The 22,217-nt window shown below is 45.5% G+C and overlaps 9 protein-coding genes across 11 annotated transcripts in view; 5 read left to right on the forward strand and 4 right to left on the reverse strand.

Annotated features, from left to right (window-relative positions):
* The window catches only part of LOC125955348 (serine/threonine-protein kinase OSR1), a 4,289-nt gene extending 4,042 nt beyond the window's left edge, over positions 1-247 (reverse strand). The window contains exon 1 of the mRNA XM_049686473.1: positions 1-247. This exon is cut by the window's left edge and continues 4,042 nt beyond it. The gene's annotated coding sequence lies outside the window, so the exon portion shown is untranslated.
* A 301-nt stretch (positions 248-548) lies between these two features.
* LOC125955347 (BTB/POZ domain-containing protein 9) lies at positions 549-3,227 on the forward strand. Its single transcript, XM_049686472.1, has 3 exons — positions 549-663; positions 728-1,678; positions 1,743-3,227. The coding sequence occupies exons 2-3, from the start codon at positions 808-810 to the stop codon at positions 2,708-2,710; spliced, it is 1,839 nt and encodes a 612-aa protein (XP_049542429.1). The 5' UTR covers positions 549-663; positions 728-807; the 3' UTR covers positions 2,711-3,227.
* Positions 3,228-3,730: 503 nt separating this feature from the next.
* Positions 3,731-5,810, forward strand: LOC125955361 (ninjurin-B-like). The gene is made up of 6 exons (XM_049686494.1): positions 3,731-3,945; positions 4,013-4,064; positions 4,151-4,170; positions 4,230-4,453; positions 4,549-5,130; positions 5,215-5,810. Exons 1-5 carry the CDS (start codon positions 3,748-3,750, stop codon positions 4,754-4,756), a joined length of 702 nt encoding a protein of 233 aa, XP_049542451.1. The 5' UTR covers positions 3,731-3,747; the 3' UTR covers positions 4,757-5,130; positions 5,215-5,810.
* A 2,008-nt stretch (positions 5,811-7,818) lies between these two features.
* LOC125955352 (uncharacterized) lies at positions 7,819-15,665 on the reverse strand. Of its 3 annotated transcripts, none has more exons than XM_049686482.1 (8): positions 15,595-15,665; positions 15,432-15,524; positions 15,218-15,348; positions 10,941-12,718; positions 10,799-10,867; positions 10,636-10,728; positions 10,422-10,552; positions 7,819-7,945 (listed from the first exon to the last, which is right to left on the reverse strand). In XM_049686482.1, the coding sequence occupies exons 4-7, from the start codon at positions 11,877-11,879 to the stop codon at positions 10,436-10,438; spliced, it is 1,218 nt and encodes a 405-aa protein (XP_049542439.1). In that variant the 5' UTR covers positions 11,880-12,718; positions 15,218-15,348; positions 15,432-15,524; positions 15,595-15,665; the 3' UTR covers positions 7,819-7,945; positions 10,422-10,435. The 3 variants fall into 3 exon arrangements, with proteins under 3 accessions (XP_049542439.1, XP_049542437.1, XP_049542438.1); XM_049686480.1 differs by lacking the exon at positions 7,819-7,945 and adding an exon at positions 10,220-10,331; XM_049686481.1 differs by lacking the exon at positions 7,819-7,945 and having other exon boundaries at positions 10,318-10,552.
* LOC125955351 (uncharacterized) lies at positions 8,040-9,497 on the reverse strand. The gene is made up of 4 exons (XM_049686479.1): positions 8,559-9,497; positions 8,417-8,485; positions 8,249-8,341; positions 8,040-8,165 (listed from the first exon to the last, which is right to left on the reverse strand). Exons 1-4 carry the CDS (start codon positions 9,495-9,497, stop codon positions 8,049-8,051), a joined length of 1,218 nt encoding a protein of 405 aa, XP_049542436.1. The 3' UTR covers positions 8,040-8,048.
* On the forward strand, positions 10,107-12,859 carry LOC125955358 (uncharacterized). The gene is made up of 2 exons (XM_049686492.1): positions 10,107-10,282; positions 12,670-12,859. The coding sequence occupies exons 1-2, from the start codon at positions 10,109-10,111 to the stop codon at positions 12,742-12,744; spliced, it is 249 nt and encodes an 82-aa protein (XP_049542449.1). The 5' UTR covers positions 10,107-10,108; the 3' UTR covers positions 12,745-12,859.
* LOC125955624 (gustatory receptor for sugar taste 43a-like) lies at positions 12,822-13,721 on the reverse strand. Its single transcript, XM_049686763.1, has 4 exons — positions 13,332-13,721; positions 13,190-13,258; positions 13,022-13,114; positions 12,822-12,938 (listed from the first exon to the last, which is right to left on the reverse strand). Exons 1-4 carry the CDS (start codon positions 13,719-13,721, stop codon positions 12,822-12,824), a joined length of 669 nt encoding a protein of 222 aa, XP_049542720.1.
* A 3,413-nt stretch (positions 15,666-19,078) lies between the features above and the next one.
* On the forward strand, positions 19,079-20,157 carry LOC125955354 (chymotrypsin-2-like). The gene is made up of 3 exons (XM_049686485.1): positions 19,079-19,378; positions 19,445-19,838; positions 19,914-20,157. The coding sequence occupies exons 1-3, from the start codon at positions 19,146-19,148 to the stop codon at positions 20,058-20,060; spliced, it is 774 nt and encodes a 257-aa protein (XP_049542442.1). The 5' UTR covers positions 19,079-19,145; the 3' UTR covers positions 20,061-20,157.
* Positions 20,158-20,883: 726 nt separating this feature from the next.
* Positions 20,884-21,848, forward strand: LOC125955355 (chymotrypsin-2-like). Its single transcript, XM_049686486.1, has 3 exons — positions 20,884-21,134; positions 21,203-21,599; positions 21,694-21,848. Exons 1-3 carry the CDS (start codon positions 20,917-20,919, stop codon positions 21,841-21,843), a joined length of 765 nt encoding a protein of 254 aa, XP_049542443.1. The 5' UTR covers positions 20,884-20,916; the 3' UTR covers positions 21,844-21,848.
* The last annotated feature ends 369 nt before the right edge of the window (positions 21,849-22,217 follow it).

Consider the following 22,217-nt stretch of genomic DNA (forward strand, 5'->3'; position numbering starts at 1 on the left):
GATGAAAAACGTCAACACTTCTCCACCGCGGCGAGATAAAATTAGCTCTGCCCCTCTCGTGTCGTCCGCCGTCGATGACGATGGTGTCGATGACGACGATGATGATGGTGATGCTGCGAAGTAGTGCTTTCCAGAGGAGGAGTACTAGTAGTAGCCGCACACGCGAAAACAAACGAGAACGAGAATCGTCCACGGATTTCCCTTCTTCGCAAGAGGTCCACGAAACGCCGCTCAGATTTGATGCGGATGACAACACCACTGCCCAGTCGGCCAGGCTCGTATAATCTTGGATGGAAAATCTGAGAGCGATTTTAATGCCGATTTTTTTCTTCGTCATTCCATAAAGAGCACATGAAATTCTAGTTATTTTTATAAAGTGTGGAAATGTGGAACAATTACAGCATTCCAAGGGTAATTGCTCTATTTTCCTCGTTTAAATCGCAAGAGAGCTGATCGGGGTCCCTCGTTTGTTGGCCGGCTGGGATCGCCGGACTTTTCAGCCACTGAACCAGCCGGAGTAAACGCAGCCACAGTGGAGCTGTCAATTTTGGCGCGTGATGTTTTTGTTTTGCTTCACGGACGCTCGGCTCGGGTGAATGTTTCCGGAATTTTTGCTCTCGTATTTGCAGAAGAAGGCGTTTCCGATTGCCCCTCTTGCACGCTGTAAGTGGCTTGATGCTAGTGGAGTGACCAATTGTAACACGCCTCCGTTCGATTCTATTTCAAGGTCACAGTTCGCGCTGGATGCTGACCACCTGAGGCGTTGCGATCCCGGCGAGCCCGCTTCCTTCCCGGTGTCCGTGCACGATGAGCAGCCAGAGTGACACGATGGCGGCCAGCGGACAGCACCAGTCGTCTTCGTCCGCCGGCGCCACCGGTAGCAACAACAACAGCAACAGTACGGATACGCAGGAAATCTCACTGACCGCGCGCTTCTCGGAACAAATGGCACAGCTTTGCATGGCCGAAAACTACTCCGATGTGTCGTTCATCGTGGAAGGCGAACGTTTGCCGGCGCATCGCGTCATACTGGCCGCCCGGAGTGACTACTTTCGGGCCTTACTGTACGGTGGGCTGTCGGAGACGAATCTGAACGAGATCACGCTGCAGGCACCGCTGGTGGCGTTCAAGGCGCTGCTAAGGTACATCTACTCCGGTAATATGTCGCTGTCGGAGATGAAGGAAGAGAACATTCTCGACACGCTCGGGCTGGCTAATCAGTACGGGTTCGCCGATTTGGAAATGGCCATCTCGGACTATCTGCACGATGTGCTGTCGCTCGATAACGTATGTGCGATCCTGGATGCGGCCCGGCTCTTTCGGCTAGACGAGCTGACCACCGTGTGCCACTCGTTCATGGATCGGAACGCACCGGACATACTGCAGCATGAGTCTTTCCACACGCTCTCGTTAGACTCACTGACCAGTCTGTTGCAGCGCGATTCCTTCTTCGCACCTGAAGTGCAGATCTTCGAGGCCGTCTACGAGTGGTGCCGGTGCAATACGGATACCGTAAACAATGTGGACAGTGTGGTGGCTAAGGTGCGTTTCTCGCTAATGTCACTCGAGGAGCTACTGCACGTGGTACGCCCTTCGGGTATTCTCGAACCGGACCGCTTGCTCGATGCCATAACCGAGAAGATATCCTCACTGCGGTTGCCGAACCGTGGTGCACTTTGTAAGTGAATGCGAACGACGCCCGTGGATGAACGATTGATGATCCTTTTCTTCCATGTTTCCAGTTCCCGAGGAGAATGTAGCATCGGCCAAGTTCAACTCGCGCACCATTCTTGGTGAGCAACGGTCGGCACTGCTGGATGGAGATACGCTTTCGTACGATTTGGAGCAGGGCTATACGCGGGCAGCGATCAGCACCGGTGCCAACAGCGATTCGATGGGCATCGTCGTGGAATTGGGCAAAATGTTCATCATCAATCACATCAAGGTGTTGCTATGGGATCGCGATACACGCTCCTACAGCTACTACGTCGAAGTGTCGGTAAATCCGAACAACTGGGAGCGCGTCGTTGATCACACCAAGTACTACTGTCGCTCGTGGCAGTTTCTATACTTTCCGGCCCGTGCCGTCCGCTACATACGGCTGGTGGGCACGCATAACACCGTTAATCAGGTTTTTCACGTCGTTGCACTGGAAGCAATGTTCACCGAATCGACCATACCGGTCGTGGGGGGTATACTCGCTCCTAGCTGCAATGTTGCAACCGTCGAACTTAGTGCGACCGTGGTGGAGGGGGTAAGCCGCACGCGAAATGTGCTGTTGAATGGAGACGTGAAGAACTACGACTGGGATGCCGGATATACGTGCCACCAGATCGGTACCGGTGCAATCTTGATTCAGCTCGGTCAGCCGTACTGGATCAGCTCGCTACGGTTGCTGCTCTGGGATTGCGATAATCGCTCGTACAGCTTCTTTATCGAAGTGTCCACCAATCTGAAGGACTGGGAAACGGTGGTCGATAAGCGTGCGGATCATCTGAAATCGTGGCAAAGCTTCACCTTTCTCCCAAAGGTGGTCGTGTATATTCGCATCGTCGGTACCCACAATACGGCTAACGAAATGTTCCATTGCGTTCACTTCGAGTGTCCCTCGCAAGATCCGGCCCTGCTAAAGAGTGGACAAGAGGTAGCGGTCGTGCTGAAGGAGCGCGACAGCAAAGCCCAGGATGGTCAGCAACCTTCACCCGATTGACGTACGGTTTCTGCTGAATCATCTAACACCTAATTCGCTCCCCCTTTGCCTTACCCAATAATACCCCACCTGATATTGATTGTTCCCGTGTCATCTTCTCGTACTTAGAGTTCCCTTTCAGGATCTGCTCTAAACTGAACTGAATCTCTGTGAAAAAAAAAAGATTTTGAATCGTATGCAACAAGGTTTTTGTACTGACACTACGTTTAGTGAGAATCGTACGAGAAGCGAATCAAAATTGTTTAACTTTGATAGTATTATTTTGGAAGCGAAGCCCTAGACTACCGATTGGAAACCGTTTTAGGAAACTACTGCGACTTCATACCTTCCAATCTGATATTCTGCTGTTGCGAGACTTTTTCGGCACTAGAAATTCATTTAAAGAGGAAACAAGCCGATAGAAACACAGATATGTTGTAGCATTCAATGTAACTATTTTCTTTTTGGAAAGTGTTTTATAAATGTAATAAATGTATAAGTGCACAAATAAATGGACCTAACCGGTAGACGAAACACATTTGCCGCTAAGTTGATTCCAGAAATCGCACGTGTACTGTTCTTTTATCATCGTAAAACTATAGATTAGGATACAGTGTAGATACACAGCGAAGTTCCTGGAAGCCAAGGTTTTCCTGGACCAGCTTTTATCCATCAGTTGTGCGATGGGGCCAGAAGTTTATTGCTAGATGAACATATGCTTCTGGTCACAGTTCCCCCTTTCCAATCGGGTAACATCACTCAGCAAATTCCATGTCTTCTCGGTGAAAAAACGCGCCCGCTATCTATGCTGGTGATTTACGAGGATTTATTCGACACCATCATCTACAAACAGAGCTTTATCTAAGCAACGGTGCGATAATCTGTAGTGGCTAAGAACTCCCGAAACCGACCGACAGTCCTTCTTTGATAACGCGTAACCTTAAGTAACGCAACAGCGAAACCGATATACCAAATTGCGTTTATCACTGTAATGTGCTCCTGAGATTCCTCCGTTCAGTCTTCGCTTGGACACCGCACGATAGTAAGGACAGCACAAAATGAACGCAACCGGTGCTAATGGGAAGATGGTAGAAGATGCCACTCCGAAGGACAAACATCTGCAGATTCCCATTGAACCAGAGGGGGATGATGAAGATGACGATTTTGGTAGTATTTTGGAATCGGAAACCGGTGATATTGGCTTCGAGACGAGGCAGGTTAGCCAACACACTAGCTACACAGAGGAAAAACGTATGGTGAGTGTCTAAGTTTCACGTGCATCACCCATTTAGAATTTATGCTTTTCACGATCGTTTTCCACAGTTGCTGCATCCATCTACTAAGGAAAGTGAGCCGACCCCGCGAAAAGATAATGGTAAGCCGTTACTTAATAGATATTAGTTCCATTGAAATACACACTTTAATGTTTTCTGTTTTAATTCGACAAACTCCCTTTAGCAGACGCGGCAACCACAGGAAAGGTAAGCTGTACAAAATGTTTTAGCTATCATCCCATTTAATGCCTGAATTCCTGGTACAGGTTGAGCGGGAACAAACACAATCGGAGCTTTCCAGCTTTGTGCAGAAGAAGTCCTTCGCCCAGAACATGATGGACATCGCATTGTTGTCAGCCAACACTAATCAGCTTCGGTACGTGATGGATCTAGGCGACAAGCATCCTTACTATGGCACCAGCTTATCGCTGATTATTCTTAGCCTGTTTATGCAGGTTGTTGTTGGTTTGGCCATGCTGTACTGCAACAGGTAAGCATCGATTGTTTAGTTCGATAAGTATCTTATTAGTAGTTAATATACATATTGTTAATGGAAACTATTTTCCCATTCCCGCCGTTCTTAAGATACAACATAAGAAATAAGGGAGAAATGAAACGAGCAACACATGTCAACAATTTATCTGTGGTCGGTGTCTTCATGGTGACGCTGATAAATGTATTTATCTCCACCTTCAACGGCTCACAAGTGCAGATAGTGGGTGATCCTACTGCTACTAGCCCTACTAGTCCTACTATCAATGTAAGCAATGACGTGGGCATAGATACTTGGTGAACGAGTAGAATAGTTTGATTTTTTAAATTTTCTAAATGTAAAAGCAATAATCCTTGACAATAAACGCCTTCTTTGAAGGAGTTATGAATAGAAAAGTTGCTACTTTGTGGAAAGGAACCCTCTTCGCGAACCTTCCTTAACACTGGGTGTTCAATGCGTCACTAAATCAACGAGCAATTCGGTCAAGAAAGACGCCGAGTTTTGAAGCGTTACTCTATCTTATCGGAGGTTATCTATAAGCGCACACATAGTTTATCACCACTTCGAAACGCTTCCTATACAACTCGAGACGAACGATTGCTCAGCCAAAAGGGCTCACTTACTTCACAATGAGGCTCGTAGCGGTGATGGTGGTTTTCTGTAGCTCATTCTACGTAAGTTTTTTTTTTATCAGCGACAAATCAACCTCTGGACATCTAATTCTTACGCGATTGCTATCTTTTAAAACATAACTATAGATGACGAGCGGACAATTTTTAGAGTGCGATGTGGATTTGGACGATCCAGCCATTCTTGCACAATTGCCGTACGAGTGCCAACACTTGGACGAAGCATCCAACGAGCTGATGAGGCAAGAGGCCATAAGCTTCAGGACGTTCCACAGCAAGCTGCTGGAATATGAGGCAGCACAGGGCAAGAATACAGAGGACGAGATCTACATGGATATGGATTTCCGACGGTGGCTCTACGGACAGGTTGAAATTGACTTGTGCTCTGAGATCGTGGAACCGTTGGAGAAGGTCGTAAAGTGTCTCATCGAGAAGCGGCAAGAGATGGTTGATATGATTGCTGCCAGTGTAGTGAAGCAAAACTGAAAACTAGATTAGTTACACGGGCGAATGCATGCGTTATCTTATAGAAAAAGTGTTATTACTTACATGCAGAGGAAGATTTTAAGATTTCGAACAGTATAGGCTATCAAGAGCTGTGACTGCATCAGAGTGCTTATTTAGGTTGGCTTTATCGAATTGTATCAGTATTATGACGAACGAAAGTAGTGCGGCAAATATCTTGAAAGAAGTATAAATGAGCAGGGTGTATATTAACTTCACGAGATGAGTAATCGTCTAGTTTGAATTGAGTTTACCGACGAGAGTAAGGACATATCTAGTTTAAAGATACCGCAAGCTTTCACAGAAACCTCCTTTTTGATCAGTGTGAGCATACCAAAACGTGTGATCTGGAATCATATTAGATTGTACAGTAGATTGGACAATAGGTGAACAGAAGGGAAGGGTCTGGTGTGAGAACTCACGCGACGTTCGCCATGCGAATCGTGGCCTTCAGGAAATGCTTCAAACATCAGTGTTCCAAGACGTGTTTGCTAAAGGGCAATACGAAATAAATCGAATCTGAGATAAGATGCATATACAGACTCAAGTACCAGTGTCACCAACCTCTTGTTTCAATAAGTGATTTGGGTACAGAGGCAACACCAGCAGCACACATAGCATATTGATCCACACCAGATTGTAGACGATGTAGATCGGTTTCGAGTCGTTGATTTGCAGATACTGATAAATTTCCAGCACCTGTAAGCTGATAACGCTAATCACTGCAAACGTGTTGACGACGATGAGCGGCCCAAAAGACTGCGTGATATGTTCAATGCAGGACGCGAGCTGCAGGTAGTACGATTCACTCTGCGCGATCCACTGTACCAGTTCACTCTCCGGCGTCTGCTCTCTTATCGCGAGCCGACGATTGAGGCGCTGCAGCAACTTATAGATAAGCAGCACGCCGTAAGTGTACTGCAGCAGCGAAAGTGCAACCAGAACGTTAGGTATAACAAAGGCGACAAGCGTGAAGAAAGTGGAGTAGATGCTGCCAAAATGAACGAAATCACATGCCAAAGCGCTTGCAAACAGGGTCGCTAGTAACGCGCATACACACTGGAGTCGTCGGCGAAGATAAGGTAGCAGAGTTTCCCATTCGTTTTCATGTAGTACACAGGCTATGGTGAGAAGCTTCTGGAGGAATCGATCGTAGGCCTCGTCCTTTTTGTAGCTCCGAGCGACGGATAGCGCACTGATGGCGACACAAAGCACCATCTCGTTAATGTAGAGTGTCGCGGTGAAGAAAGGCATCGGTATAAAGACCATATCAATCACTCCCTCCAAATTGCTGATAGTAATAGCCGCCATCAGCGATGTAGTGAGAAGGCAGCGAGCTAGCTTGAAGTTTGATTGATACACAAGGCTCTGATGGCACGAGGACTGCAACATCGCGACCGGATATGGGGCACTACATAGCAGTTGACTGTAGAATAGGAACGGTTGAATGGATGAATAAAGCTTTGCAGCTAGCTGCTCTTTATTGTAAGTGGAACCGGTCATCGTGTCCTCTATCTGGGCGCCGTGAGGCTACTGCAGAGCCTCATCGCGTGTAGGCAGCCATATTACCCACGTGAGATACACAGGACCTTCTTAACGAATTCATGAATTGTGATAATCATATGCTAATATCAACCGGCGTGCAACCTACATCTAGCACGCATTCATATTCGATCAACTTGAATGCTGATAGAGTGGTTCTCCGTTAGCAACCATGTCTCTTTTTGAATAAACATAAAACGGATAAATGCTGATCCCAGCGTAAACGGATTTTCGTTACTTGGATTATGAGGTGCACGTATTGTCGTAGAAAATAGCCGTAATCCTGACCAAATTCAACTTAAGATGTTCATTCCACCGATGAATTGGATTATTTCCATACGAGTTATTTGTAGGAAGCGATAAAGAGGAAAACGAGACAGTAAGATAGTTCTGTTAACGACAGTTTGCTTCAGTGACGCTTAGCATAATTTATACTGTTACAGTTGATTTGAATTTCCAGGCTAATTCTCCATCAGCATGAAGGATACCGAGCATGCGATATTGTACCCTTGAATCTATCAATCAGCATCCAACTGCATCCATAACATCCAACTCCAACGACGGCACTAGTACGAAGCATCCAACTAGCAGATGAGGCAAGAACCCGTAAGCTACAGGACGTTCCACAGCAAGCTGCTGGAATATGAGGCAGCACAGGGCAAGAATACAGAGGACGAGTTCTACATGGATATGGATTTCCGACGGTGGCTCTACGGACAGGTTGAAATTAACTTGTGCTCTGAAATCGTGGAACCGTTGGAGAAGGTCGTAAAGTGTCTCATCGAGAAGCGGCAAGAGATGGTTGATATGATTGCTGCCAGTGTAGTGAAGCAAAAATGAAAACAAGAATAGTTACACGGGCGAATGCATGCGTTATCTTGTAGACAAAGTGTTATTACTTACATTCAGAGGAAGATTTAAAATTTCGAGTTGTACAAACCCTCGACAACTGTGACTGCATCAGAGTGCTTATTAAGGTTGGCTTTATCGAATTGTATCAGTATTATGACGAACGAAAGTAGTGCGGCAAATATCTTGAAAGATGTATAAACGAGAAAGGATCTGAATAAACTTCACGTAATGAGATGAGTATTTTTCTAGTTTGAATTGAGTTTACCGACGAAAGTAAGGACATATCTAGTTTAAAGATACCGCAAGCTGTGACAGACACGTCCTTTTTGATCAGTGTGAGCATACCAAAGCGTGTGATCTAAAATTATATTAGATTGTACAGTAGATTGGACAATAGGTGAACAGAAGGGAAGGGTCTGGTGTGAGAACTCACGCGACGTTCGCCATGCGAATCGTGGCCTTCAGGAAAGGCTTCGAACACCAGTGTGCCAAGACGTGTTTGCTAAAGGGCAATGCGAAATAAATCGAATCTGAGATAAGATGCATATACAGACTTAAGTACCAGCGCCACCAACCTCTTGTTTCAATAAGTGATTTGGGTACAGAGGCAACACCAGCAACACACATAGCATACTGCTCCAAATCAGATTGTAGATGATGAAGATCGGTTTCGAGTCGTTGATTTGCAGATACTGATAAATTTCTAGCAGCGTCAAGCTGATAACAGTAATCACTGCTAACGTATTGACGACGATGAGCGGCCCAAAAGACTGCGCGATGTGTTCAATGCAGGACGCGAGCTGCAGGTAGTACGATTCACTCTGCGCGATCCACTGTACCAGTTCACTCTCCGGCGTCTGCTCTCTTATCGCGAGCCGACGATTGAAGCGCTGCAGCAGCTGATAGATAAGCAGCACGCCGTAAGCGTACTGCAGCAGCGAAAGTGCAACCAGAACATTAGGCATAACAGAGGCTACAAGCGTGAAAAGAGTTGTGTAGATGCTGCCGTAATGAACGATATCACATATCGCAGTGCCCGCGATGAGGGTCGCTAGTAACGCGCATACACACTGGAGTCGTTGGCGAAGATAAGGTAGCAACGTATCCCATTCGTTCTCATGTAGTGCACAGCCTATGGTGAGAAGCTTCTGGAGGAATCGATCGTAAGCCTCGTCCTTTTTGTAGCTCCGAGCGACGGATAGCACACTAACGGCGACATTAGCCACCATTACGTTGAAGTAGAGTGTCGCGGTGAAGAAGGGTAGTGATACGGAAACCATAGCAATCACTACCTCCAAATTGCAGAGAGCGATACAGACCATCAGCGATGTAGTGAGAAAGCAGCGTGCTAGCTTGAAGTTTGATTGATACACAAGGCTCTGATGGGAAGAGGACTGCAACATCGCGACCGGATATGGGGCACTACATAGCAGTTGACTGTAGAATAGGAACGGTTGAATGGATGAATAAAGCTTTGCAGCTAGCTGCTCTTTGTTGTAAGTGGAACCGGTCATCGTGTCCTTTATCTGGGCGTCGTGAGGCTACTGCAGAGTCTCATCGCGTGTACGGCGTCATATTGGCCCAGCGAGATGCGCAGGACCTTCTTAATGAATTCATGAATCGTGATATTCATATATCAAGTGGCGTGCAATCTACATCTAGCACGCATACATATTCGATCAACTTGAATGCTGCCAGAGTGGTTCTCCGTTAGCAACCTTGTCTCTTTTTGAATAAACATAAAACAGATAAATGCTAATCCCAGCGTAAACGGATTTTCGTTACTTGGATCATGAAGTGCACGAACTGTCGTAGAAAATAGCCGTAATCCTGACCAAATTCAACTTTAGATGTTCATTCCATCGATGAATTGGATTACTTAATAAAGAGGAAAACGAGACAGTAAGATAGTTCTGTTAACGACAGTTTGCTTCAGTGACGCTTAGCATAATTTATACTGTTACAGTTGATTTGATTTTCAAGACAAATCATTTATCAGCATGAAGGATACCGAGCATCCGATATTGTACCCTTGAATCTATCAATCATCGCTAGAACGAAGCATCCAACTGGGCAACGAAGCATCCTACTCTAACGGCACTAGTACGACGCATCCAACTAGCAGATGAGGCAAGAACCCGTAAGCTGCAGGGCGTTCCACAGCAAGCTGCTGGAGTATGAGGCAGCACAGGGCAAGAATATAGAGGACGAGATCTACATGGATATGGATTTCCGACGGTGGCTCTACGGACAGGTTAAGATTAACTTGTGCTCTGAGATCGTGGGACCGTTGGAGAAGGTCGTAAAGTGTCTCATCGAGAAGCGGCAAGAGATGGTTGATATCATTGCTGCCAGTGTAGTGAAGCAAAAATGAAAAAAAAGATTAGTTACACAGGCGAATGCATGCGTTATCTTATAGACAAAGTGTTATTACTTACATTCAGAGGAAGATTTAAAATTTCGAGTTGTACAAACCCTCGACAACTGTGACTGCATCAGAGTGCTTATTTAGGTTGGCTTTATCGAATTGTATCAGTATTATGACGAACGAAAGTAGTGCGGCAAATATCTTGAAAGATGTATAAACGAGAAAGGATTTGAATAAACTTCACGTAATGAGATGAGTATTTTTCTAGTTTGAATTGAGTTTACCGACGAAAGTAAGGACATATCTAGTTTAAAGATACCGCAAGCTGTTACAGACACGTCCTTTCTGATCAGTGTGAGCATACCAAAACGTGTGATCTGGAATCATATTAGATTATAGATTGTACAATAGGTGAACAGATGAGAAGGATCTGGTGTGAGAACTCACGCGACGTTCGCCATGCGAATCGTGGCCTTCAGGAAATGCTTCGAACACCAGTGTGCCAAGACGTGTTTGCTAAAGGGCAATGCGAAATAAATCGAATCTGAGATAAGATGCATATACAGACTTAAGTACCAGCGCCACCAACCTCTTGTTTCAATAAGTGATTTGGGTACAGAGGCAACACCAGCAACACACATAGCATACTGCTCCACATCAGATTGTAGAGGATGAAGATCGGTTTCAAGTCGTTGATTTGCAGATACTGATAAATTTCTAGCAGCGTCAAGCTGATAACAGTTATCACTGCAAACGTGTTGACGACGATGAGCGGCCCAAAAGACTGCGCGATGTGTTCAATGCAGGACGCGAGCTGCAGGTAGTACGATTCACTCTGCGCGATCCACTGTACCAGTTCACTCTCCGGCGTCTGCTCTCTTATCGCGAGCCGACGATTGAAGCGCTGCAGCAGCTGATAGATAAGCAGCACGCCGTAAGCGTACTGCAGCAGCGAAAGTGCAACCAGGACATTGGGCATGACAAAGGCGACAAGCGTGAAGAGAGTTGAGTAGATGCTGCCGTAATGAACGAAATCACATGCCAAAGCGCTTGCAAACAGGGTCGCTAGTAACGCGCATACACACTGGAGTCGTCGGCGAAGATAAGGTAGCAGCGTTTCCCATTCGTTCTCATGTAGTGCACAGGCTATGGTGAGAAGCTTCTGGAGGAATCGATCGTAGGCCTCGTCCTTTTTGTAGCTCCGAGCGACGGATAGCACACTAACGGCGACATTAGCCACCATTACGTTGAAGTAGAGTGTCGCGGTGAAGAAGGGTAGTGATACGGAGACCATAGCAATCACTCCCTCCAAATTGCAGAGAGCGATACAGACCATCAGCGATGTAGTGAGAAAGCAGCGTGCTAGCTTGAAGTTTGATTGATACACAAGGCTCCGATGGCACGAGGACTGCAACATCGCGACCGGATATGGGGCACTACATAGCAGTTGACTGTAGAATAGGAACGGTTGAATGGATGAATAAAGCTTTGCAGCTAGCTGCTCTTTGTTGTAAGTGGAACCGGTCATCGTGTCCTTTATCTGGGCGCCGTGAGGCTACTGCAGAGTCTCATCGCGTGTACGGCGTCATATTGGCCCAGCGAGATGCGCAGGACCTTCTTAATGAATTCATGAATCGTGATATTCATATATCAAGCGGCGTGCAACCTACATCTAGCACGCATACATATTCGATCAACTTGAATGCTGCTAGAGTGGTTCTCCGTTAGCAACCATGTCTCTTTTTGAATAAACATAAAACAGATAAATGCTAATCCCAGCGTAAACGGATTTTCGTTACTTGGATTATGAAGTGCACGAACTGTCGTAGAAAATAGCCGTAATCCTGACCAAATTCAACTTAAGATGTTCATTCCATCGATGAATTGGATTACTTCCATACGAGTTATTTGTAGGCAGCGATAAAGAGGAAAACGAGATAGTAAGATAGTTCTGTTAACGACAGTTTGCTTCAGTGACGCTTAGCATAATTTATACTGTTACAGTTGATTTGATTTTCCAGACAAATCATTCATCAGCATGAAGGATACCGAGCATCCGATATTGTACCCTTGAATCTATCAATCAGCATCCAACTGCATCCATAACATCCAACTCCAACTAGTACGAAGCATCCAACTAGCAGATGAGGCAAGAACCCGTAAACTGCAGGACGTACCACAGCAAGCTGCTGGAGTATGAGGCAGCACCGGGCAAGAATATAGAGGACGAGATCTACATGGATATGGATTTCCGATGGTGGCTCTACGGACAGGTTGAGATTAACTTGTGCCCTGAGATCGTGGGACCGTTGGAGAAGGTCGTAAAGTGTCTCATCGAGAAGCGGCAAGAGATGGTTGATATCATTGCTGCCAGTGTAGTGAAGCAAAAATGAAAAAAAGATTAGTTACACGGGCGAATGCATGCGTTATCTTATAGACAAAGTGTTATTACTTACATTCAGAGGAAGATTTAAAATTTCGAGTTGTACAAACCCTCGACAACTGTGACTGCATCAAAGTGCTTATTTAGGTTGGCTTTATCGAATTGTATCAGTATTATGACGAACGAAAGTAGTGCGGCAAATATCTTGAAAGATGTATAAACGAGAAAGGATCTGAATAAACTTCACGTAATGAGATGAGTATTTTTCTAGTTTGAATTGAGTTTACCGACGAAAGTAAGGACATATCTAGTTTAAAGATACCGCAAGCTGTGACAGACACGTCCTTTTTGATCAGTGTGAGCATACCAAAGCGTGTGATCTAGAATCATATTAGATTGTACAGTAGATTGGGCAATAGGTGAACAGAGGGGAAGGGTCTGGTATGAGAACTCACGCGACGTTCGCCATGCGAATCGTGGCCTTCAGGAAATGCTTCGAACACCAGTGTGCCAAGACGTGTTTGCTAAAGGGCAATGCGAAATAAATCGAATCTGAGATAAGATGCATATACAGACTCAAGTACCAGCGCCACCAACCTCTTGTTTCAATAAGTGATTTGGGTACAGAGGCAACACCAGCAACACACATAGCATACTGCTCCAAATCAGGTTGTAGATGATGAAGATCGGTTTCGAGTCGTTGATTTGCAGATACTGATAAATTTCTAGCAGCGTCAAGCTGATAACAGTAATCACTGCTAACGTATTGACGACGATGAGCGGCCCAAAAGACTGCGCGATGTGTTCAATGCAGGACGCGAGCTGCAGGTAGTACGATTCACTCTGCGCGATCCACTGTACCAGTTCACTCTCCGGCGTCTGCTCTCTTATCGCGAGCCGACGGTTGAAGCGCTGCAGCAGCTGATAGATAAGCAGCACGCCGTAAGCGTACTGCAGCAGCGAAAGTGCAACCAGAACATTGGGCATGACAGAGGCTACAAGCGTGAAAAGAGTTGTGTAGATGCTGCCGTAATGAACGAAATCACATGCCAAAGCGCTTGCAAACAGGGTCGCTAGTAACGCGCATACACACTGGAGTCGTTGGCGAAGATAAGGTAGCAACGTATCCCATTCGTTCTCATGTAGTGCACAGGCTATGGTGAGAAGCTTCTGGAGGAATCGATCGTAAGCCTCGTCCTTTTTGTAGCTCCGAGCGACGGATAGCACACTGACGGCGACATTAGCCACCATTACGTTGAAGTAGAGTGTCGCGGTGAAGAAGGGTAGTGGTACGGAAACCATAGCAATCACTACCTCCAAATTGCAGAGAGCGATACAGACCATCAGTGATGTAGTGAGAAGGCAGCGAGCTAGCTTGAAGTTTGATTGATACACAAGGCTCTGATGACACGAGGACTGCAACATCGCGACCGGATATGGGGCACTACATAGCAGTTGACTGTAGAATAGGAACGGTTGAATGGATGAATAAAGCTTTGCAGCTAGCTGCTCTTTGTTGTAAGTGGAACCGGTCATCGTGTCCTTTATCTGGGCGCCGTGAGGCTACTGCAGAGTCTCATCGCGTGTACGGCGTCATATTGGCCCAGCGAGATGCGCAGGACCTTCTTAATGAATTCATGAATCGTGATATTCATATATCAAGCGGCGTGCAACCTACATCTAGCACGCATACATATTCGATCAACTTGAATGCTGCTAGAGTGGTTCTCCGTTAGCAACCATGTCTCTTTTTGAATAAACATAAAACAGATAAATGCTAATCCCAGCGTAAACGGATTTTCGTTACTTGGATTATGAAGTGCACGAACTGTCGTAGAAAATAGCCGTAATCCTGACCAAATTCAACTTAAGATGTTCATTCCATCGATGAATTGGATTACTTCCATACGAGTTATTTGTAGGCAGCGATAAAGAGGAAAACGAGATAGTAAGATAGTTCTGTTAACGACAGTTTGCTTCAGTGACGCTTAGCATAATTTATACTGTTACAGTTGATTTGATTTTCCAGACAAATCATTTATCAGCATGAAGGATACCGAGCATCCGATATTGTACCCTTGAATCTATCAATCATCGCTAGAACGAAGCATCCAACTGGGCAACGAAGCATCCTACTCCAACGGCACTAGTACGAAGCATCCAACTAGCAGATGAGGCAAGAACCCGTAAGCTACAGGACGTTCCACAGCAAGCTGCTGGAGTATGAGGCAGCACAGGGCAAGAATGTAGAGGACGAGATCTACATGGATATGGATATCCGACGGTGGCTCTACGGACAGGTTGAAATTGACTTGTGCCCTGAGATCGTGGGATCGTTGGAGAAGGTCGTAAAGTGTCTCATCGAGAAGCAACAAGAGATGGTTGATATCATTGCTGCCAGTGTAGTGAAGCAAAAATGAAAAAAAGATTAGTTACACGGGCGAATGCATGCGTTATCTTATAGACAAAGTGTTATTACTTACATTCAGAGGAAGATTTAAAATTTCGAGTTGTACAAACCCTCGACAACTGTGACTGCATCAGAGTGCTTATTTAGGTTGGCTTTATCGAATTGTATCAGTATTATGACGAACGAAAGTAGTGCGGCAAATATCTTGAAAGATGTATAAACGAGAAAGGATCTGAATAAACTTCACGTGATGAGATGAGTATTTTTCTAGTTTGAATTGAGTTTACCGACGAAAGTAAGGACATATCTAGTTTAAAGATACCGCAAGCTGTGACAGACACGTCCTTTCTGATCAGTGTGAGCATACCAAAACGTGTGATCTGGAATCATATTAGATTATAGATTGTACAATAGGTGAACAGAGGGGAAGGATCTGGTGTGAGAACTCACGCGACGTTCGCCATGCGAATCGTGGCCTTCAGGAAATGCTTCGAACATCAGTGTTCCAAGACGTGTTTGCTAAAGGGCAATGCGAAATAAATCGAACCTGAGATAAGATACATATACAGACTCAAGTACCAGTGTCACCAACCTCATGTTTCAATAAGTGATTTGGGTATAGAGGCAACACCAGCAGCACACATAGCATACTGCTCCACATCAGATTGTAGAGGATGAAGATCGGTTTCAAGTCGTTGATTTGCAGATACTGATAAATTTCTAGCAGCGTCAAGCTGATAACAGTTATCACTGCAAACGTGTTGACGACGATGAGCGGCCCAAAAGACTGCGCGATGTGTTCAATGCAGGACGCGAGCTGCAGGTAGTACGATTCACTCTGCGCGATCCACTGTACCAGTTCACTCTCCGGCGGCTGCTCTCTTATCGCGAGCCGACGATTGAAGCGCTGCAGCAGCTGATAGATAAGCAGCACGCCGTAAGCGTACTGCAGCAGCGAAAGTGCAACCAGGACATTGGGCATGACAAAGGCGACAAGCGTGAAGAGAGTTGAGTAGATGCTGCCGTAATGAACGAAATCACATGCCAAAGCGCTTGCAAACAGGGTCGCTAGTAACGCGCATACACACTGGAGTCGTTGGCGAAGATAAGGTAGCAACGTATCCCATTCGTTCTCATGTAGTGCACAGGCTATGGTGAGAAGCTTCTGGAGTAATCGATCGTAAGCCTCGTCCTTTTTGTAGCTCCGAGCGACGGATAGCACACTAACGGCGACATTAGCCACCATTACGTTGAAGTAGAGTGTCGCGGTGAAGAAGGGTAGTGGTACGGAGATCATAGCAACCACTCCCTCCAAATTGCAGAGAGCGATACAGACCATCAGCGATGTAGTGAGAAGGCAGCGAGCTAGCTTGAAGTTTGATTGATACACAAGGCTCTGATGACACGAGGACTGCAACATCGCGACCGGATATGGGGCACTACATAGCAGCTGACTGTAGAATAGGAACGGTTGAATGGATGAATAAAGCTTTGCAGCTAGCTGCTCTTTGTTGTAAGTGGAACCGGTCATCGTGTCCTTTATCTGGGCGCCGTGAGGCTACTGCAGAGTCTCATCGCGTGTACGACGTCATATTGGCCCAGCGAGATGCGCAGGACATTCTTAATGAATTCATGAATCGTGATATTCATATATCAACCGACGTGCAACCTACATCTAGCACGCATACATATTCGTTCAACCTGAATGCTAATAGAGTGGTTCTCCGTTAAAAGCCATGTCGCTTATTGAATAAACATAACTGGGATAAATGCTGATCCCAGAGCAACAGAGGTAGTTAAATCTCGAAAGAGAATGCGATGGTGTACAAGTAGAATTCTCCATAATGCTAACAATGACCGCCAGTAAGGAAAGTGCAGCCACAATAGAACCTATTTCGGTGGCAAGTGATTTGTAAGGTTTTAGCTCCATGTTTTGCACTAGAACTGCACTTCAACCATCGCTGATCATCCATCAATCGCTCGGTATTGCTCCTCTGCATATACCATGCTTGAACAAACGTCCGCGACATTTCATTAAATGGCGAACCCTGCAGTCGGTCGTTAGCTTACTCATCATCGTTCTCGAGCTCGGCGGTTACTGGTATAAGGTTGCTTTTCGTTTCGGCGTCAAACACTATCCGTTCTTCAACGGTTTGCTGTACAACCTGGAGATACTGCTGGCCATGACCAACACTCTGCTGGTCACTGTAGGCAGTCGCCGGCATGCTCGCGTGTACGATCAAGTGCTGCAACACTTCATAGAGATCCTTCAAAAGAGTGGTAACCAGGTTGCAGGGTTAGACTGGATTGGTGCTTGGTTTAATCGACTGCTTATCGTATCAATCGGCACATTCTTACTCGCCATCGCCGTCGATTGGCTATCGTGGCAAAACCTTTGCATGACATTGGCATCCATCTGTTGCGTGCACCTACCGACCCTAGTGACTGCTTTCACTGTTGGTCAGTATTGGTTTGCCGTCACATTCGTCCTACATGCCTGTCGGCGAATTAATACTCGATTGATCAAAACGACGCTCGACAAACGAAGCGAATCAGCTGATCGAGTGCGATTGCTCGAGAGTCTCCGAAAGCAGCACAACACACTTCACGAGCTGATGCTACAAATCAATGGAGGATACGGGAAAGTGCTTCTGAGTACCACTGCCGCCATCATTGTGGTGGTCAATGTGGAGTTGTTAGAGTTGTATCAGTACCTACGCCGAGACGTTGAATCCGTATCGATTGGATCACATGTCGTGTATGCCGTTATATGGCTGCTTATCTACATTGGATTGTTGCTGCTAATCGTATATCCGAAACATTCTATGGATCATGAGGTGCTAGAATTGTTTTAGACATTACCGTAATCCTGACCAAATTCAACTTCAATTGTTCATTCTATAGCGTCGGCGAACTGGATTGCTTCTATACAAGCTATTTGTAATCACCGATAAAGAGGAAAACGAGACAGTAAGATAGTTCTGTTAACGACAGTTTGCTTCGGTGACGCTTAGCATAATTTATACTGTTACAGGTGATTCGATTCTCCAGACTAATTCTCCATCAGCATGAAGGATACCGAGCATGCGATTTGTACCCTTGAATCTATCAATCATCGCTACGGTCCGTATGGATTTTGAAGAGACATTTTTAACTTATTAATTCATAATTGTTTCTTTCAGCTTATTAATGCAATAAGTACGTGCTTCGTCATCTTAATACAGTTTGCATGGAAATAAAAATCATTGACGGCAGCTGAGACAGTTTGCAAGAATTAATAAAGTCATTGCTATTGTTTGTCCAGCCCGATGTGTTTTTAAATGTTAAAGACTTCAAAATCGAATAATCCATTGGATTTCCCGGCATATTAAGTTGAAAAACCTACACTTGAGCTTGCGCGCCTATTTGAAGAGCCCGTAAAGACATTTCATGACTCGAGAATGTCCCTTTCTTGTGCTATTAACCGATAAACCACCAAGTTATATGACCAAACAAAGAGAATCCATCTTCGTTGCACTTCAAAATTGAAATTAATCTTATCCTAATCTTTATTGTAATGTGATCAACAGTGGCGTAGGTTAAACAAACTATTCAGTCTAGTGACGTCGGATTCATCCTTGGAAAGTGCTCCGTAATACCACTCGTCAATGATCCAGATTTATGATCGCGTGGCTGTCTGGTCAGGTGGTGAAGCATCACGATGCACTTGTAACGCTGAGCTACACTTTTACCTTATCGATTGGGGAACAGTTGGTTCCGGAAATGTTGTTTGTTGATCGATAAGCGATTAATCGGTTCGGCTAACGTGCTGCGATCAGCCTAACGAGGATGAGGATTCAATTGCGAACGGTAGTAGACGACATCCTTCCTTTGTTGTACATCATAAACCATCGAGTGGTCAAAGTAACTCGTATAAAAGTGATACCCATTTCAACGGTACAGTATCAATCGAGCTTCAGTTCTCTAACTAGAACATACACGGAACAACGGGAAGATTCGAAATGCTGCGCGGTATCACGGTGCTAGCGGCTGTCTGCCTTATGGTAGGGGCCAACAACATCCCGAAGCTCGTCCCGGACGATCACTACGTGAACCGTGTGGTCGGTGGACAAGAGGCAGAGGAAGGCTCGGCACCGTACCAAGTATCGCTGCAGGTTGCGCTTTGGGGCCACAACTGTGGAGGTTCCATCCTAAGTGAACGTTGGGTTCTCACCGCAGCTCACTGTCTCGTTGGGTAAGTGTATTCTAAAGCGATGAGAAGTCGTTCGTTTGTTTAACCAACATAAAATTCCTTCCGTAGAACTGATGCGGAAGAGCTGGAGGTGCTGGTTGGTACGAACAGCTTGAAGGAAGGAGGTCAACGGTATAAGGCGGACAAGCTACTCTACCACAGCCGCTACAATAGCCCTCAGTTCCACAATGACATCGGTCTGGTGCGTCTGGCAACTCCGATCAAGTTCTCCAGCACTGTCAAGAGTATCGAGTACTCGGAGAATGTGGTACCGGTAAATGCTACGGTGCGATTGACCGGTTGGGGACGCACCAGTGCTGGTGGTTCGGTTCCCACTAAGCTGCAGACCATCGACCTACGTACGCTGAGCAATGAAGACTGCAAGAAGAAGAGCGGTAATCCGCGCAACGTGGACATTGGCCACGTTTGCACGCTGACACGCACTGGTGAAGGTGCTTGCAATGTAAGTGTTCGAGGGGCAAGTGCGGCACTCGTCGTCGTCCTTTTTCTAACCGATATACGTTTTGAATGCTTCCAGGGAGATTCTGGTGGTCCGCTGGTGTACGAAGATAAGGTTATCGGAGTTGTGAACTTTGGAGTTCCGTGTGCGCTCGGGTATCCGGATGGATTTGCCCGCGTCTCTTACTACCACGATTGGATCCGTACAACCATCCGCAACAACTGAACGGTTTGGATAAACGAACGCATCTGCACTACGAACGAAACACTAAGATGGAATGAATTAATGACAATAAAATGAAACCCACAACTTAATTTCTTAATGATTTTGTTTGATTCTTTCATCATTGTGCAGTGTCAATGTAGCATTTCTCCTGTTCCAGAAAAGTATATAATGAAAATAATAAAAAATAAAAAAATTTAAAAAAAACATATACGAGTTTCGGTTACAACATAAAAAATAAGAACACAACGATATTTAATTAGCTCTTTTATATTAGTTGTTTGTTGTCCACACAGCATTAGTTGAAAAAATCATGTTTAATTATCGAACGGTTAAATATTGGAAATCTTTTAGCAATTTATTTGATGAATTCTTCATTCATACTACGCAACCGTTATTATTTTACCTGCGATTTTGCTCACAAATTCATTTCTACGTTAAGATGTTGAATAGTCAATGTTAAATTGGATTGAAATGGTTTTCAGAAGATAAATGTTGTTATTTTCATTCAAAAACCCATATCACGTATTTTTATTTGGGAATCAAGAGTGTTACTGCTATTCTCATGCTTAGGCTCTTCAGGAACTGATTAAGCTAATCCATTTTAAAGTAATCGTTGAGTGGTAGCGTATTACCCTGTCGCGTACTAAGTCGCTCTACAAAGTCCATTCGCTATCCGTAAACCCTATTTAATGATGCCTGTTAGGATTCATTGAAGTGTTTATGATATTTTACAATTTTCCAAAGAGTGTTTTGCAGCGATCGAGATGCTTATAAAGCATCTCAAGGTGCACCGTAACACCAGACGCATGCTAGTTCTCTCGACAGTGGAAAGTGCTAACAAAGTAAGTCTGCTACAATGAAGGCAATCATTACTGTGCTGGCAGTGATCAGTGCGATAGTAGACGCCCAGCAAGTTCCTAGCAGGCATCCTAACCGTGTGGTAGGTGGTCAAGATGCAGAAGAAAGCTCTGCTCCCTATCAAATATCGCTGCAGCTTGCCGATAGGGGACACTTCTGTGGTGGTTCCATTTTAAACGAACGCTGGATTCTAACTGCTGCCCATTGTATTAAAGAGTAAGTAAACTATTAAATTCCTATACTTCTGTAAACATACATTAAATCATCGGGTAATGATCATGCAGAATAGATGCAGCAGATCTCGAGGTGTTGGCCGGCACAAACAACCTGAAGGAAGGTGGCCAACGGTACAGAGTGGACCGACTGTTCTCCCACAGTCGCTACAATCGTCCACAGTTCCACAATGATATCGCACTGGTACACCTGGCGGCCCCAATTCAATTCTCTAGCAAAGTCAAGAGCATCGAGTACTCAGAACAAGCCTTGCCAGCGAACGTTACTGTGCGATTGACTGGATGGGGTATGCTAGATGTCTGGGGTCCTTCCCCGACGCAGCTACAGACCATTGATCTTCGTACACTAACTAACAAGGATTGTAAGGCCAAGCTTATGCTAAACCCGCACAACGTGGACATCGGACACGTCTGCACCCTGACTAAACAAGGCGAAGGAGCTTGCAATGTAAGTCAATTATGTCGATGTAGCGATAGTTGCTATGCTTATGAGTTGATATGCTTATTATTATCTTTTTTGATTTTTTGTTTTCCTGCAATAGGGCGATTCTGGTGGTCCACTCGTGTTCGGGAACAAGCTGGTAGGTGTGGTAAACTTTGGCATGCCGTGCGCTACCGGAATGCCGGACATGTTTGCGCGAGTGTCGTACTACCATGACTGGATACGCACCACCATTGCCAACAATTCTTAGATCTGCAGCTGAAGGATGAATAAATTTCGTTCAATATTTCAAGAGCTTTACTGTCTCATTTGCATGGCGGTAGATTGGCCGATTGGCGGAAGGAAAAGAGTGGGCTAGGTATTCCATACCCTCGGCACCCTCAAGGAGACCGATTGTATGCTAAGCCGGTTAAATAAGGAAGCGAATTCGTCTTCCGAACTGAAGTGAATGGGTCTCCCGTTTAGCATACTGCGTTAGCGAGATCGCCCGCGAGAGACCTTCGCATCTCTAGAGATGATCCACCGCGCGCATCGCAGTAACCAACGGCACGGCAGTTTTCCCTTCACCCAGAGAGACCAGCGTCAGTTCGTTCATTTCGTTCGGCGTCTTCTCAATGGAAGTTC

Source organism: Anopheles darlingi, chromosome 3 (genome assembly GCF_943734745.1).
Source record: "Anopheles darlingi chromosome 3, idAnoDarlMG_H_01, whole genome shotgun sequence".
Taxonomy (NCBI): Eukaryota; Metazoa; Arthropoda; class Insecta; order Diptera; family Culicidae; genus Anopheles; species Anopheles darlingi.

Coding starts and splice junctions, on each gene's coding strand:
- LOC125955347 (XM_049686472.1), top strand. CDS start 808: ATGAGCAGCCAGAGTGACACGATGGCGGCCAGCGGACAGCACCAGTCG. Junction 1,679..1,742: donor GCCGAACCGTGGTGCACTTT/GTAAGTGAATGC, acceptor CCATGTTTCCAG/TTCCCGAGGAGAATGTAGCA.
- LOC125955361 (XM_049686494.1), top strand. CDS start 3,748: ATGAACGCAACCGGTGCTAATGGGAAGATGGTAGAAGATGCCACTCCG. Junction 3,946..4,012: donor ACACAGAGGAAAAACGTATG/GTGAGTGTCTAA, acceptor CGTTTTCCACAG/TTGCTGCATCCATCTACTAA. Junction 4,454..4,548: donor GCCATGCTGTACTGCAACAG/GTAAGCATCGAT, acceptor GCCGTTCTTAAG/ATACAACATAAGAAATAAGG.
- LOC125955351 (XM_049686479.1), bottom strand. CDS start 9,497: ATGACCGGTTCCACTTACAACAAAGAGCAGCTAGCTGCAAAGCTTTAT. Junction 8,342..8,416: donor ATTCGCATGGCGAACGTCGC/GTGAGTTCTCAC, acceptor ATATAATTTTAG/ATCACACGCTTTGGTATGCT. Junction 8,166..8,248: donor ATATGTCCTTACTTTCGTCG/GTAAACTCAATT, acceptor ACATCTTTCAAG/ATATTTGCCGCACTACTTTC.
- LOC125955358 (XM_049686492.1), top strand. CDS start 10,109: ATGAGGCAAGAACCCGTAAGCTGCAGGGCGTTCCACAGCAAGCTGCTG. Junction 10,283..12,669: donor TCGTGGGACCGTTGGAGAAG/GTCGTAAAGTGT, acceptor CCGTTGGAGAAG/GTCGTAAAGTGTCTCATCGA.
- LOC125955352 (XM_049686482.1), bottom strand. CDS start 11,879: ATGACCGGTTCCACTTACAACAAAGAGCAGCTAGCTGCAAAGCTTTAT. Junction 10,729..10,798: donor ATTCGCATGGCGAACGTCGC/GTGAGTTCTCAC, acceptor ATATGATTCCAG/ATCACACGTTTTGGTATGCT. Junction 10,553..10,635: donor ATATGTCCTTACTTTCGTCG/GTAAACTCAATT, acceptor ACATCTTTCAAG/ATATTTGCCGCACTACTTTC.
- LOC125955624 (XM_049686763.1), bottom strand. CDS start 13,721: ATGCCCAATGTTCTGGTTGCACTTTCGCTGCTGCAGTACGCTTACGGC. Junction 13,259..13,331: donor ATCACTTATTGAAACAAGAG/GTTGGTGGCGCT, acceptor ATTGCCCTTTAG/CAAACACGTCTTGGCACACT. Junction 13,115..13,189: donor ATTCGCATGGCGAACGTCGC/GTGAGTTCTCAT, acceptor ATATGATTCTAG/ATCACACGCTTTGGTATGCT.
- LOC125955354 (XM_049686485.1), top strand. CDS start 19,146: ATGCTGCGCGGTATCACGGTGCTAGCGGCTGTCTGCCTTATGGTAGGG. Junction 19,379..19,444: donor GCAGCTCACTGTCTCGTTGG/GTAAGTGTATTC, acceptor TTCCTTCCGTAG/AACTGATGCGGAAGAGCTGG. Junction 19,839..19,913: donor CTGGTGAAGGTGCTTGCAAT/GTAAGTGTTCGA, acceptor GAATGCTTCCAG/GGAGATTCTGGTGGTCCGCT.
- LOC125955355 (XM_049686486.1), top strand. CDS start 20,917: ATGAAGGCAATCATTACTGTGCTGGCAGTGATCAGTGCGATAGTAGAC. Junction 21,135..21,202: donor GCTGCCCATTGTATTAAAGA/GTAAGTAAACTA, acceptor ATGATCATGCAG/AATAGATGCAGCAGATCTCG. Junction 21,600..21,693: donor AAGGCGAAGGAGCTTGCAAT/GTAAGTCAATTA, acceptor TTCCTGCAATAG/GGCGATTCTGGTGGTCCACT.